This window comes from Hemitrygon akajei, chromosome 12 (genome assembly GCF_048418815.1).
Source record: "Hemitrygon akajei chromosome 12, sHemAka1.3, whole genome shotgun sequence".
Taxonomy (NCBI): domain Eukaryota; kingdom Metazoa; phylum Chordata; class Chondrichthyes; order Myliobatiformes; family Dasyatidae; genus Hemitrygon; species Hemitrygon akajei.
The window spans coordinates 27,848,101-27,863,426 of NC_133135.1; the positions used below are offsets into that span (position 1 = coordinate 27,848,101).

The following is a 15,326-nucleotide window of genomic DNA, read 5'->3' on the forward strand; positions in this document are numbered from 1 at the left end:
TGCGGCCGTGTGCCGCGCCGCCTACAGGATCACTGCCTGTATGGAGATTGTACGTTCTCCTTGTGACCGCATGGGTTTCCTCCCATGGTCCAAGGACGTACAGGTTGGGCATTGTAAATTGTCCAATAATTAGGCTGGGGTGAAATCAGGAGTTGCTGGGCAGTGTGTACGAAGGGCTGGAAGGGTCTACACTGCACTGTATTTCAATAAATAAATAGTAAGCACTCAGCTCATCATGCCCCATTCTCACAGGTACATGATCCCCATAGCCCTCTTTCCCGATCTTTCACTTTCTTTTTAAATCCAGTTCATTTTTTCCAAAGATGCTCCTGGCCTGCTGAATATTTCTTTTTTTTTTAATTTAACTGCCATTTCTTAACCAGTGATGCTTTCCAGCTCTATCTTTATAACCCCAAATTTTCACTTTAAACAAAGAAAACTGAAAATCCAAGGGATAAGTCTACTCTGCTGTTTAACATAAAACTTTAACTGTTCCTTTACCACAGATATTGCCTGAGTGTATCCAGCATTTTCGTGTTTTTTTTGTTTAACCCTACACCATTCTTTCTTCCATTCATCCGCTCTTTTTGCATTCCTGATATTTACTCCCTGTGCAAATATTATTTACCTTCGCAATGCAGCTAGCACGCAAGTTTACGGTAAATGTTGCCTTGACCAAATATGGCATCCACCGCTTCAATTTGGCAGCACGCCCCTAGGGCGCATGCGAACGTGTTCAGTCGTCATCAAATCACGAGGCACGTTCGGCTTCTTCCAATGGGGTGCCTGTTTTCATTCAACTGGCCCAATGGGAGAGAGCCGTTCGGGTGCCGGTTAACGACTGGAATTTAAATCCATTGGTGAGGTACCGGTAGCCATTTCATACGCCAGAGATTCGGGTCTCGTCTGACGGAGCTGGTGAGACAACGGACAAGGTCCCTGTCCACATCAAGTTGAAGGTTGTGTTGAGGTGGGGGTTGGGGGAGGCATCTGGAAGCTGAAGGGCGAGTGGGTGCAGTCCAGTGTTGGGGGTTCGCCTGCAAGCCGCCTGTGGCATGCAGTGCGGTGGTGGGGGTATCTAACAGGGCAGGCAGGTCGATAAACAAATAGCGGAGATGTTCACCCAATATTATACCTTTCTGACAGTTTTGGGGGTGAATACAGAAATGGTTTTGACTTTTGCCTAATTATTCTGCTTTGACAGGTATAAATATAATTGCGTTATTTTTGACATGTGCTAAGATATAGTGGAAAGTTATGTTTTACATCCAAGCATCTGTAAGTAGAGTGGTACCAAAAAAAAAATGCCATGTAGAGCGTAGTGTAGCAGTTATAGAGAAAGTGCTGGTGGGCAAAGAGCCATGGCAAGGTTGACTGAATGGAGGAGATCTGTCTGAGGCCCTTGTTAATCTGGGATAAATCCTATGCTTGATCCTAGTGGTGTGTTTCCTTTCTGACTGTGCCCCAATAGGAAGGGGAATGCTAACTAAAATGCCTTTCCACATGAATCCCATTTGCCTGTACATGTCCCATATCCCTTTAAACCTTAATGATCTATGTATCTGTTGTAACTGTATCTGCCTCAACACCTCCCCTTGTAGCTAAAGGGATCAGGGGGTATGGAGAGAAAGCAGGTAAAGGGTTCTGAGTTGGATGGTCAGCCATGATCATACTGAATGGCGGTGCAGGCTCGAAAGGCTGAATGGCCTACTCCTGCACCTATTTTCTATGTACCCACCATTTCAATGATTTAAAGTTCACTGGCCCCCATCATATTTTTACTGTGGATGTCTGGTCCCTATATGCTTCCATCCCCCACCAGGAAGGTGTCAAAGCTCTCAGTTTCATTTTGGACACCAGACCCAACCAGTTCCCCTCCACCATCACTCCTCTGTCTAGTGGGCTTGTCCTCACTCTTATTAACTTTTTGACTCCTCCCACTTTCTGCAAACAAGGTGTAGTTATGGGCACTCATGGGCCCCAGCTTTGTCTACCTTTTTTGTCAGCTACTTGGAACAGTCTATGTTCCAAGCCTACACTGGTGTCTGTCCCCCACTTTACCTATGCTACATTGACTGCATTGGTGCTGCTTCCAACTTTCCCTCTAATTTCCACCCTGCCCTCAAATTTACCTGGTCAATTTTGGATACTTCCCTCCCCTTTCTCAATCTGTCTCTATCTCTGGACACAGCTTATCTACTGATGTTGATTATGAATCCTGTTACTTGTAAATGCCACCCACTTGTCTCAACTCTTCTGCCTCTGCTTCATCTGCTCTCAGGATAAGGCTTTTCACTCCAGAATGAAGATGATGTCCTCCTGCGAAGAAAGGGGCTTCACTTCCTCCACCATCAACACTGTCCTCAACCACATCTCTTCAATTTCACACTCTCATCCCATCCTCCCACCACTACTGGGGGAGGGTTCTTCTTGTCCTCACCTACCACCCTGCCAGCCTCTGCATTCAGCACATAATTCTCTGGAACTATCACCATCTCCAACAGGGTCCCACCACCAAGCACATCTTCTCTCTCTCTTCCCCCCCCCCCCCCCACCCCAGCTTTCTACAGGGATCACTCCCTTGTCTGTTTGTCCCTCCCCACTGATCTCCATCCTGGCACTTACCCTTGCAAATGGAGCAAGTGCCAAACCTGCTCCTATCCCTCCCTCAAAACTATTCAGGGCTCTAAACAGTCCTTCCAGGTGAGGCAACACTTCACCTGTGGGTCTGTTAGGCTGATTTACTGTGTCCAGTGCTCCCGGTATGGCCTCCTCTATATCAGTGAGAACCAACATAGATTGGGAGACCACTTTGCCGAACACCTACATTCTGTCGACTAGAAAAAGTGGGATCTCCCAGTAGCCACCCATTTTAATTCCACTTCCCGTTCTGATATGTTTATCCATGGCTTCCACCTGGATAGCCTCCAACCTGATGGCATGAACATCGATTTGTCAGATTTCCTGTAATGCCACCCCTGCCTTCACCATTCCCCATCCCCTTTTCTCTCTCTTCCCTGATCTTCTTGCCTGCCCATCACCTTCCTCTGGTGCTCCTTCCCCTTTTTCTTTTTTTTATGGCCTTCTTTCCTCTCCTATTGGACTCCACCCTTCTCCAGCCCTGTATCTTTCACCGATCAACTTCCCAGCTCTTTATTTCACCCCTCCCAGTTTCACCTATTACCTTGTGTTTCTCCCTCCCTTCCCCCACATCTTTTTTCCTCCAGTCCTGCCCGAAATGTTGACTGTACTCTTTCCATAGATGCAGCCTGGCCTGCTGAGTTCCTCCAGCTATATACCCACCATACTGTGAGCTTTCCCCTTGAAGCCCCAAGAAATCTTTCCCCACTCAATTAAACATGTCCTCTAGTTCTAGTTCATCTGAGTTGGGGGAGGAGGATGTGCTATCTACCCAGTTTAAGCCCTCTTATTCAATCTCCAAATCGGCCTTCTCTCTAGGGAGAACAATCTCAACCTGTCACGTTCTCCAGCCCAGGTAACTTTTCTATCCTCTGTGGTTGAACATCATCCTGTATTACAATGACCAGAGCTGACCCAATGTTTGTATAACCACAACACGATGTCCCACCCAGCTCAAGGCCTCAACAGATAAAGGCAAGCATACCATTTGCTGTCTTCACTGCCGCTTTCAGGAACTATACATCTGTATCCTAAGGTGTTGCTGTTCAATAAACACTCCCAGGTCCTTGCCATTATCTGTGTATACCCTGGCCTGATTTAACTTCCCAACATCAATTAATTGACACTTATGATGCAGGGTTGCAACCTGAAATGTTGACATTTCCTTCCACAAAGGCCGCTGTCCAGTGTTCCTTCTGCAGATTGTTCACTGGCCATCCTCTGATCTGGTACCTCACTTACGCCGAAGGTGTAAAATTTCGCAGGACTCTGCCTTCTTCCTTGCTGCTTGCAGCAATGCACCTTGTCAGGCACTGGGGATTCGTCCACTTCCAGGACCGCTCACTCCTCCTCCATAATGATGATGAGCTCTACTACATCACTGTCTGTTGCTGAGCTCACTGGGTGTTATCTACTTCTCCCCGATTTTTAAATACTTGGTAGATTCTGTTACTGCAATTTGCAGTCTACAAGAAGAGATTGCATTGTTATTGATTAAATTTCATTAAGCCCACAATCATATCATTGAAGACAAAGTAAATGGGCCTGACATTTATAATTTCCAGTTGCTGTCAGATACAAGAAATGTAAACATTTTGGACAAGGTTTTTTATATAAAAAAAACAATAAATTTACTCAGCCTCGACTTCAGTTTCACTCCTTGCTAGCATCTTCTAAATGTGTTCACTAAACTGACTTTAAGCTAAAGAGTGGAAATGAAATGAAAGTTGTATAAATTAGCTGCTTAGTTGGTGAATTATCTCCTGGTGTCTCTTAACAAATATTTCCCTTGCAGGTGTGAGCAGAATGGCTCAGTTTGTTTTTGAGAGTGACATTAATAATATCCTGAAATTGGATGCTCCCATAACAAATGGGCCCCTGGCCAGGTGGCAGCGCAAGGCCAAAGAAAACAATGGTGCTACTGGCTCTTTGTCTACTTCATCCAATGTTAGTGGCTTATCACCAATGAAAGCTACAAACCGGTCACTGAATACATCCAAGTTGACACCCAGTAAGACACCAGGTATCCAGTTCACATTGTATATTGTTTTAGCCTAATGCTTGTAGGGTAATGTTTGTAACTTTGGAGAGGTTTTCATTTATTTTCTATACTAATGCTTAGGAATGTTGGTGATAAGGGTAGAAATTTGAAGCCCTTTGTTCTTTTGATGTTGATGGTGGGCATTATTTCCATTTGTTCTTTCTCCATACTTGGCCCACCCACCTCCTGACTCTATTTCTCTCAATTAAATGTACAACGTTGATAATAGGGACATCTGAACAATTTTTTTCCTAAGTTGTTTTACCAACATGCACCCAAAGTTTGAAGCTATGCCTAATGTTGATTCGCTTTAAATTTGCTAATTAATTTTAATGTGCAGAAACCACACTAGGCCAGTGACCATGGTGTTGGAATTTTATTTTATTTAGTGATAAAGTGCAGAGTAAGCCCTTCCAGGCCTGAGAACTCTTGATTAACCTAATCATGGGACCATGTACAGTGACCACTTAACCTACCTGGTATGTCTTTGGGCTGTGGGAGGAAACTGGATTACTTGGGGAAAACCCATGCATTCCACAGGGAGGATGTACAGACACTCCTTACAGACAGTGTTGGAATTGAATTCTGACACCCTGAGCTATAATAACATCCAGCAAACTGCTTGATACTGTAGAGCCTTAATCTAATCTAACCTTGGATGCTGCTTATTATTTTTTTTTTTACTTTAAACATTAAACTAATTCAAAAGGAAGACCTGGGAGTCTGAAATAATAGTGTAACTTTGTTTACTTTGGTGAGGTGTGCAAGTATCACATGCTAGTGTGATGTATGTATATAAAAATGTGAATGGCATATAACTTTAATGAATTAACTACAAAGAATGATTTATCAAATAGTATTTCCAAGATTATTCAAATATACTGAAATATTAAATGCACAACACTGCTAACCTAAAGAACAATGAAACTTGGTGTACCACTATAATAATCCTAATGTGTGCTCTTAGATTGGAGTTGGCATTATTTCCATATGGATTTGGCAAAATTCCTCCTCTTGAAGGAACAAAACTTTTCGGGCACATGACACATAGAAGGAATTTTAATTATTTTTGTTTTATCTTCAGGCAGGACAAAAACCCCTAAATCTTCTAAATGTTCCCGAGTGCAGGGGACACCATCAAAAGCAGGTGCTGATCGTTATATTCCAACCCGCAATGCAGTACAAATGGATGTTGCACATTTCTTGATTAACAAAGAGAATGATCAAGAAAATGAATCTCCAACCAAGAAGGTGATTATCAAAAATTCATTGAAAAAATGTTCTTATTTTTATGGTATGTACGAGTGTCAAATCTGTTCTTGGATTCAGTGGATCATTGTAGATTTTACCCCTGATTATACAATGGCTTTCTTGTTTAGAATTTGGAAACTAATGCCTTATTTTTGCATGGGGTGAAGAGTTACAGGCATTTTCATTTTAGAGTCTTAATTTCCTCAAGTAAATTGACATCCCAAAACATGAGGAAATGCACATTTTCTTAACTCCTGTAGTGTTGTGGTTTTGAAGTGAGTATCTGGTAACTTGTGTGTATTTAAGTATCTTAGTGGTTTTTTTTATAAAAAGCATATTCAAATGTTTAAGAGGTCGGGGGTGGGGAGGGAGGTTGGAACGGGGGGAGAAAATGGAGAGGACCTTCCAAGGAGGTGATGGGCAGATAAGAAATGAGGGGAATAGTGAAAGAGGGGGTTGCTCCTCTTTCGTAGATTGACGTAGATTGGAAGTCAGCTTTGAGCACCTACACTCCATCTGCCCAAAAAAAGTGGGTTTTCCCAGTGGCCACCCATTTTAATTCCACTTCCTGTCCCATTCCAACATGTCAGCCCATGGCCTCCTTTCCTGTCACAATGAGGCTACACTCAGGTTGGAGGAGCAATATCTTCTATTCCATCTGGGTCAACTCCAATTCCTCATTTCCCTCTCACCTTGTCTCCTTATCTGTCATCACCTCCCTCTGGTGCTTGTCCATTTTCTTTTTTCCTTGGCCTTCTATCCTCTCATCAGATTTACCCTTTCTCCAGCCCTTTTCTATAGATGCTGCCTGACCTGATGAGTTCCTCCAGCAGAGTGAGTGTGTGTGTGTTCATTCTAGCAACTGCAGATTTTCTTGTTTGTGACAAGTCAACAAAAATGGTTTGTGCTAAATAGAACTTGATTTGCTCTCATCATAAGTTACAATATTTCTCTTCAGGAACAGCAGAAATCCTGGTCCTTAAACCTGAACGGTTATGATGTTGAGCAGGCTAAGATTCTACGACTTAGTGGGAAACCTCTTTGTGCGCCTGAAGGTATTTTAATTTGCACTCTTTAAAGCAAGGTTAATTGAATGTTTATTTTTCTATTTTGCTGGTAGTTAATTCTTGCTTCTGTTTTGTGGTTTTGTCGGTTGGAACCCCATCCTGAAGGTAGGGGTGCCTGCGGAATCGTGCTCTCTGGTTTTAGTCACTGTTCCTTTCCTAGGTTACCAGAACAACCTGAAAGTCCTGTACAGTCAGTCAACAACACCAAGTTCCACGAAGAAGCCCACCCGATACATCCCCTCTATGCCAGAAAGAATTCTGGATGCTCCAGAGATCAGAAATGATTATTGTAAGTTGTGACGCTTGTACTTTTAGCTTAAAACATTGGAAATGGCTGATATAATGATTACACCTACAGCTGAGAACAACAAATGTAACAATTTGGTCACTTCTAAGTAGCTTACTCCATCTGTTTTCTTTTGTTCCCATACCTCAGATCTAAATTTGATTGACTGGAGTTCCTTGAACTACTTGGCTGTGGGACTTGCAAATAATGTGTATCTCTGGCATGCTGAGTCTGGTGAAATCCTGCCACTTGTACAGCTTGAGGGTCAGGAAGACTATGTCGCTTCGGTGTCCTGGATAAAAGAAGGCAATTATTTAGCAGTTGGGACTAGAAATGGCGAAGTACAGGTAAGAGCAGAGTGCGGGGCTTCTGACTTCAACTTTGTAGCTAGCTGGTACTTCCTGGTCATCTACAAAGTATGAGCAGCGAGTTCAATCATAATGAAATGGCCATGATAGTCTGTCCTAAATGCTCGGACTCAATTTCCTACAGCGAACAGCTTGAGGCATTGGGAAAATGCTGCCAAAATTTGTAGGAAAATCCTTCCTTCGCTGGACAGATAAGTGAGCCATTGTCCCAGTGTTGTGGCCCAAGTTGCATTTGGTCATGCCATTTCATTGGCAAACAGTCTCCTACAAAATATGCAATGTAAGGAACATAGGAAAAGTTTTAGGGATGTCCTCAATGCTGCCTTGGGTGAGGTGTGTAGTTTTTAAAAAAACAATAACAAACCCACAGGCTCTTTATAATTCCTGATTCATCATAGATCAGAAAGGGCTCACCAGGAAAGGTATAGAACACTTTTAATACACACTGGCCTCATCATTTGCCTTCTGTCTACAAAACCAGAGTGGCTTTAAGTCATTCTTCTCCCTGGAATTGACCTCAGTAAAATACCCATTTTTGGTTTGTAAAGGTAAGCATTAATAGATCATGACTTGCTTTGTTTCATCAAACAAAAGAAAATAATTGGCTGTGTTTGTGGAAACTAATTTATTGTTTGTGCATTAATAAGACAACTGCTCTATGGCCAGCCAAGGAATTAAAAAATGTTTTGCTCTGCTAAGGTTCTGGCCTTTTATAGAAAATGTATCTAGCTTGCAGTCCTACATGTTTGGATTTTTACTGTAAATATTTGTTTTGAGGTTTGGGATGTGGAACGCCAGAAACGTCTGAGGAATATGGTGAGTCACACTGTACGAGTTGGGTCACTCAATTGGAGCAGTTACATCTTGTCCAGGTAATAAATTGTGCTCGTTAAGATGCTGTTTGAATGTTCTTCCTCAAGCATAGTGAAATAAGCATTCGTCAAACTTTTCTGGAAATGTTAAGGCAAAAGTAAGGTTTGACCTCTCTATTTTTCCTTAAATTTAGTGGCTCCAGAATAGGTGAAATCCATCATCATGATGTCCGCATCGCACAACACCATGTAGCTACCTTGACAGGACATACACAAGAAGTCTGTGGCTTGAAGTGGTCACCTGATGGCAGGTATCTTGCTAGTGGTGGCAATGACAACATTCTGAATATCTGGCCAAGCATTACTGGGAATGATGCAGCATGCCAACCATTACATACGTTCACACAGCATCAGGGTGCTGTTAAGGTAAGTAACTACTTTCAGATAAGGGCTCTGTCTAAATTTGCAGTTTGCTTTGCAGAATTGAATGGTGACACAATTTGGTGTAACACAAATTTAGCAACAGGATTATTGGCCAGTATCTGAATTGCTAGCATTGATAACAAAACTGAAAGTTTGAGAATCTGAATATACAGAAGGCTGTCTGCTGATGAGTGTTCTACCTAGATTGTAATAGTGGGTAGAGTTCAACCCTGTGTTTCAAAAGGTTAACAGTATTTCTGCTCCTTGATCCCTCTTCACTGTTGCCAGGGTTTCTTTTCAATTCTTTGTCTAGCTTTAACAATGGTCCATAATTATAAGAGAACCCAACTCCAAATGTCACTTCTACAATTAGGGCCTTCATTTTTCAAGTTCATCCTGCAGTTTGGATAGGTCCTAAACTCAATGAGCCAAATGGCTTAATTCTGCTTTTATGCAATGTGGTTTTAATTTTGACACTGGACAAGTGAGTGTCATATTTCCTGGATGAATTTTTTTGATATGATTTATTCCTTATTGCTTTGCTGTATCCTTTCAATCATTGAAGATTCCTTTTAATGGCAGTGTTTTTGTTCTGCTGCTTTTTCTAACTTAATCCTGAGCTAGAAAAGTAATTGTGAGCAAATTCAATCTCTCAGTATATATATTTTTTTTAAACATGGGTGTCTTGCATTACTCCCTTTTTATATTAAAGTTGATTGCAAGTATTGGCTTGGTTTGAATTTTGGTACAAAAAATCCAAACTCCACACTTTGCTGGTGTTTTTTTTTAACCTACCTATAGAACCATAAATTACTGCCCAGTCTGAGGAGCTTCACATACTTGCTGGAGTCTCAACAAACAAAATGAAAAGTGAGATTTGTTGGATGAGCAGTGTTTTAAATATAAGAATTTCTTGCATACGATTTTTAAAAAGAACACAGCCCAGGAAAATGTTAGCCCACCATGTCTGCTGACCGTAAACTAAGGTCAACATTCCCCTATTCTTGGGGGTCCAAACTTAATGCTGCAGACCAAATCATTTAGCAAGGGATCTGTGGACACCAGGCTGGGAACACTTAGACATTGTGGTCTTAACTGCTCTGTCACTTCCCTCTGCAGCATGTACTGTACTTGTCACCTTCTATATATTTGGTTTTTAAGCTTGTCTGGTAAATCTCTCTAAACTTCCACCTCACCTATGCCCTCTTGTCTTTTGATAGCTGTAACAATTGGAAGGATGGAGGGAAAAGACTATATAACCTTCTATTTCTTGGATTGCAGCTCCCAGCCTCACTCCAGAGAATATGATACAATTTTGTCCAAGCTCTCTTTGTCTGATACATTCCAATCTATAGTCTTTTCAGTGAGGTTGGGTAGATTTTCTGCTCTTGAATTGTGCAGTTAAAGCAACATCATTTTTTTCCAGGAGCTGCCGCTCTTGTGAGATTTTCCACTTATGCAGCCTAATTGTGTGTAATTTGTCACTCTTTTTCTGCAGGCAGTTGCCTGGTGCCCTTGGCAAGCAAATATTCTTGCAAGTGGTGGTGGCACCAGTGACCGATTTATCCGCTTTTGGAATGTTAATTCTGGGTCTTGTCTGAATGCTGTGGATACTCGTTCTCAGGTTGGTTCTGTAAGATTGATACTAGTGAATGTTAATAGCAATGAAACAAGCCAGTGTTACTGGATCTTTTTCATGCTGGGAGGATACGGTGTAGATATGCCACTGATTTGGTTCATGACTCTCAATTTGCAATCTATATTACTGTTTCTTACAGTTCCTAAAATTTGTGCTGTTTGCCCATTATCTGGGCAAGCAGGAATTGTGCAAGGTGTTGGGATTAATTCTTCTGCAGGTCGAAGAATAAATCGGAGATTTGTAGTGAAATCAGAGTTAAGAATATTTCTCTGGGAAGTAATGTGAAGATCTTCTAAGCTGTGCTAAAATTTCAAGGTTTTGCTGAATAAGAATGAATAGTGGTGTGCATGTCAAAGTTTGCAGGTGACAATGCATGGATTAATTTAAATGCCAAAAAGTGTAACCTTAAGTGAGGTCATCCCATAGTTTTTATTATAACTTTAAAATAATTACTGATAACCATGCAGTGAATGTTGAAGGACATTACCAGCCTGTCTAAGTGATGAGATATATTAATTATTAATCTAACACAATCTGGGTTATGTTGCACACTTGATATTTGTCATTTCTCTTTTGTAACTTTTGGATTAAAATTTCTATTATGTATTTTCCACCTCACCAGGTCTGTTCAATAGTCTGGTCAACAGAATACAAAGAAATGGTGTCAGGACATGGATTTTCACAGAATCAGTTGGTAATCTGGAAATATCCAAACTTGACCAAAGTTGCTGAGCTCAAAGGTATGTACTTAAAATGCATGAAATAAAGTTGTGTAAGATATTTTAAACATATCTGATCAAATTTGCTTTTGGAAGGCATTTTTCTTGTGTCCTATTAGAACAATTTAAATTTATGAATGTTTTTGACAATAAAAAAAAAACTGAGGGAAGTTCGGCTCACAACTGGCTTTGGTTGTGGAATGCACTGCTGAGGGGCAGATTCACATTGTGGCAGAAGTGAACTAGATAGGTTTCTGAAAGCAAAGAATTGTGTGAAGTGAGGCAAGCTCAATTGCTCTTGTTGGGAACTGATAGAAACTAATCTGAACATCTTTGTGTAACAATAGTGTTATTGAAATTGTAATAGTCTGGAAATGTTATATAATGAAAGCAGCAGGTGTTTGCATTACATCAACTTGAAACTTTAGTTCTATTATCACTATAGATCAGTGGTCCCCAACCACTGGGCCACGAGGAAACGATATGATTTGGCGATATGAAATTATATGAGTCAGCTGCACCTTTCCTCATTCCCTGTCACACCCACTGTTGAACTTGAACGCACGCGAGGTCATCAGTTGCCTAAATGCAGTGATACCTTCGCACCAGGGATCACTGGTTGGCCTTGCACGGCCAGCAAGAAGTGCCATTAGTACTGGCCTGGAGCGCGGACAGATGGGCGCCGCCTCTAAACCTGTTTAGCACTGGGTTTGTGGGGAACCCGGTGCTAAAATATTCGCAGACGACCTAATTTGGGCTCAGGGTTTTGTAAGTAGCAGAGCAGCTACCTCGCTGCGATCTACTGAAAGTCATCCCCCGAGCCAAACTTTTGCCGGCCAATAGATCCTACCTAACTACGGGGGGAGGGGGGGGGTGCGGGCGCGCATCCTGTCGCACTCCTCCTCACTCTCTCCAGACTGCAACTGCTGCGGTCCCAGCACAGGGACCTCCGGCCCTTACCTTGCCCTCTCACCCCACCCAAGACCAGCTGCACCTGGCCAAGGTGACGGGCGGGCGGGAAGCTGGAGTTCGGGGCCAGAGGCTGTCTAATAAGGCAATGGAGCCCTCAAAACTGCTTCAGTACCTTGAGACCAAGCACCCTGCACTTAAAGGCAAACCCATGGAGTGAATATTGTCAATATTAAACCAGTCTGCGTTGCAAAAATGGTTGGTGACCCCTGCTATAACATGTTGTAAAGCCTCTGAGGTAAGAGACGAAGTATTTCTTGTCTTTCTAAACTACTCAAATAATTAAGCACCTAATTATTGCTCGGGTAAGATTCATCCTGTAACAAGATGTGTGATGGTCTGAGCACATTTGAAACAGGATTTGTTTTTGTACTGTTCTTGTGTATAAAAATGCTGCTCCTGTTTGTATTTGAATGAAGATGTTACAAAATAGTTATGTTGTTGAATAAAAGACATCCTGTTTCTAACGTAGGACATCAGGCTCGTGTGCTGAATCTCACTTTAAGTCCTGATGGAAGTACGGTATGCTCTGTGGCTGCAGATGAGACTATCCGCTTCTGGAAGTGTTTTGCTGTAGACCCAGCAAAGAAGAAGAAAATGGCAGCGGCCAGTCAGTCCAGTGTGCTTCACCATGGAATTCGCTAGAACACTATGATGAAGGCATGTGCCACAAATGTGGACATGAGGCTTCACTTTTAATGTAACATTGAATAAATGTACAACTAACCTTTGCAATGGGGGGGAAGCAAGTGTTTTATCCCTTTTGTGCTCCAATTTGGAAATTTTTGAATGATACTGACTTTTAATTTCCACAAATATTGTTATTTCTTGTACATACGCTTTTAAATTGCTATTTTATTTGTGCTGTTAGACATTTAATCTTTTAAGTAAATTGTATAGTGTTTAATATTTCAATAAAATTGAATGGTGTATTCAAGGTGCTTGCAGTGTAGGTGTGTGTAGTGCCATCTAGTGACTTTTTTTTACTGGTTAAGCTAATGCTCAGATTGCATTTGTTACCAGAGCAGAATGATCATTTGCAATATTCAAGAGTTCGTCTGGACCTGTATTTAAATGAGTATTTAGTATTGGGGCAAAGCTCAATCACTTGAGCAAATATGTATCTATTTGCTATTTGCTCTCGGTACAAATGGGTGCAATATGCACTACTTTATAATTGCTGATTGTCTATGGCTTTGATTTCCACTCGAATCCTTGTTTTATTCTAAGAAATAGCAAAGTTAATTGGAGACTGAAGTGCAATAGGGGATACAAAGTCTGATAATGTCATTGCTGTTGACAATCAAACATTACATTTTAAAACATACTATGATCCCTGAAATCTGTATTGAATAAAGTTTTAATTTATTAAAACAATATTTCAATTAAGCTAATTATTCTGTTCCTTTTTGTGAGCATTGCCAGAAGATAATTGAGGATTTTATTATAATCACAACTGCAATGCTTGCCTCCAACTCTTAAAACTGATTTGATCCTTTCATTATAAACTGAGGACAATATTGCAACATGTCACTTTCACTTAAGTATAGGTGAGGGGCAGGAAGAAGGGACATTTTGTAAGTTGCTTGTTAAAGTTCAAAAGTAAAGTAGTGACTATAATTCCACTACCTATCTAATGAATTCAGTGCTTGATCTTTAAAGGAATTGTGGCTAATAATTATCTCCAAATTTAGGCTCAACAAATAGTTTGTTGCAGTAATTTCAACAAGTCTATTACCATATCAGCATATGGGCTGAAATCCTACAGTGTTAGGAGGCATACAGAATGATAAACTGACATTTCTGTTTAATACCAAGTGGTCTATATACACAGTCTGCAGCCTTGTGTATCCTTGCTGTCACAGTATCACCTGTGATTCCAGAACAGTATCTTAAGCTAAGCAATAATTAGGTGTTCAATTACTTGAGTCATATTTCAGAAGTAATTTAGGAAGGCAAGTTATACTTCGTAACAGGGTTGGTTTTAAACTAAGTGAGCCAACTTTTGGGAGTGTAGGAATGTCAACATTGCTTCAACCCATTGTCGGGGTGTGGCAGTAGTTGGTTATTTGATTACACAATAAGTGAGTCCCCTTTTACAGACAAATGAGACATTGCACCTGAGTAAGAACAAAGATGGAAGAATAATGACAATTCAAATGATGACGGGTTAGTTGAAATAGGGGCTGGTGAGGACTTGATTACCAAGTAACTACGCATTCATTCCTAGTGCAAGGAACTCATTTACCATCAAACAACTATTACATTTCTTACTCACTTGCCCATTTTGTCCATCCTTGTTGTCCAAGAGACCCAGCTGTTGTTCATAGTAAATTGTTGAATGCCTGATATTTTATCCTAGAAGTTTAATTATATTAAAAAATCCCCATCAAAGTTGCTTTCAACACCCCCTTTTACTCCTTGATGAGTAATCTTTTTGTTATGTCTTTGGGGAAGTCCATATTTATGCTATGATGTTTTAAATATTAACATTGTCATTAGTGAAATGTATTGTTTATCTCAAATCAAACCATTGCAGATTGTGCTGAGTAGCCCACAAGAGTTGCTATGCTTCTGTCACCAAGGTAACATGCCCACAACTTACTGTACATCTTTGGAATGTGGGAAGAAACCAGAGCACCCAGAGGAAACCACACAGTCAAAACTATTTACAGATAATTGAATCCCAATCTTATATCTGGTGCTATAAAGAGTTGCACTAAAAGCAATGCCACTGTGATGTAATAAAATAAACATTTTAGTGGAAAATGCTTTGAAGTCTATTTGAAGTAATAATTACAATTCACCATGTTGATGACATTCTATAAAAGGTAATTACCCTAGTTACTCTTAATGCTGCCCCCCCCCCGAATACTTCCAGTATGTTTGGTTTAACTTTAACTTACTTGCACTCACTTTTCAATAACCTATCCGAGGCCTCTAGTTCCTACAAAGTGAGATCTAACACTATGAATGGCTGTGATGCTGTACTCCCAGATGAGCTTCTATGCCTCCTATGCATGCTTTGAATGGGAAAATAAAACTACACCTGTTTGAATCTCTGCAGCATATGGTGACCCTGTGATCTCTGAATCAGAGGATAACCTCAAC

At 41.0% G+C, this 15,326-nt stretch overlaps 1 protein-coding gene across 3 annotated transcripts; it reads left to right on the forward strand.

The window, feature by feature from the left end:
- The first annotated feature begins 810 nt into the window (after positions 1 to 810).
- On the forward strand, positions 811 to 13,604 carry cdc20 (cell division cycle 20 homolog). Of its 3 annotated transcripts, none has more exons than XM_073062781.1 (11): positions 811 to 918; positions 4,436 to 4,663; positions 5,766 to 5,932; positions 6,891 to 6,987; positions 7,160 to 7,288; positions 7,436 to 7,632; positions 8,431 to 8,525; positions 8,660 to 8,891; positions 10,387 to 10,512; positions 11,150 to 11,267; positions 12,688 to 13,604. In XM_073062781.1, the coding sequence occupies exons 2-11, from the start codon at positions 4,447 to 4,449 to the stop codon at positions 12,858 to 12,860; spliced, it is 1,551 nt and encodes a 516-aa protein (XP_072918882.1). In that variant the 5' UTR covers positions 811 to 918; positions 4,436 to 4,446; the 3' UTR covers positions 12,861 to 13,604. The 3 variants fall into 3 exon arrangements, with proteins under 3 accessions (XP_072918882.1, XP_072918884.1, XP_072918883.1); XM_073062783.1 differs by having other exon boundaries at positions 836 to 935; XM_073062782.1 differs by having other exon boundaries at positions 877 to 959.
- The last annotated feature ends 1,722 nt before the right edge of the window (positions 13,605 to 15,326 follow it).

What these genes read in the sequence shown, in the direction of transcription:
- cdc20 (XM_073062781.1), top strand. Translation starts at nt 4,447, where the DNA reads ATGGCTCAGTTTGTTTTTGAGAGTGACATTAATAATATCCTGAAATTG. An exon ending in ACCTCTTTGTGCGCCTGAAG is followed by an intron (nt 6,988 to 7,159) that starts GTATTTTAATTT and finishes TTCCTTTCCTAG; the next exon opens with GTTACCAGAACAACCTGAAA. An exon ending in AGAGATCAGAAATGATTATT is followed by an intron (nt 7,289 to 7,435) that starts GTAAGTTGTGAC and finishes CCCATACCTCAG; the next exon opens with ATCTAAATTTGATTGACTGG.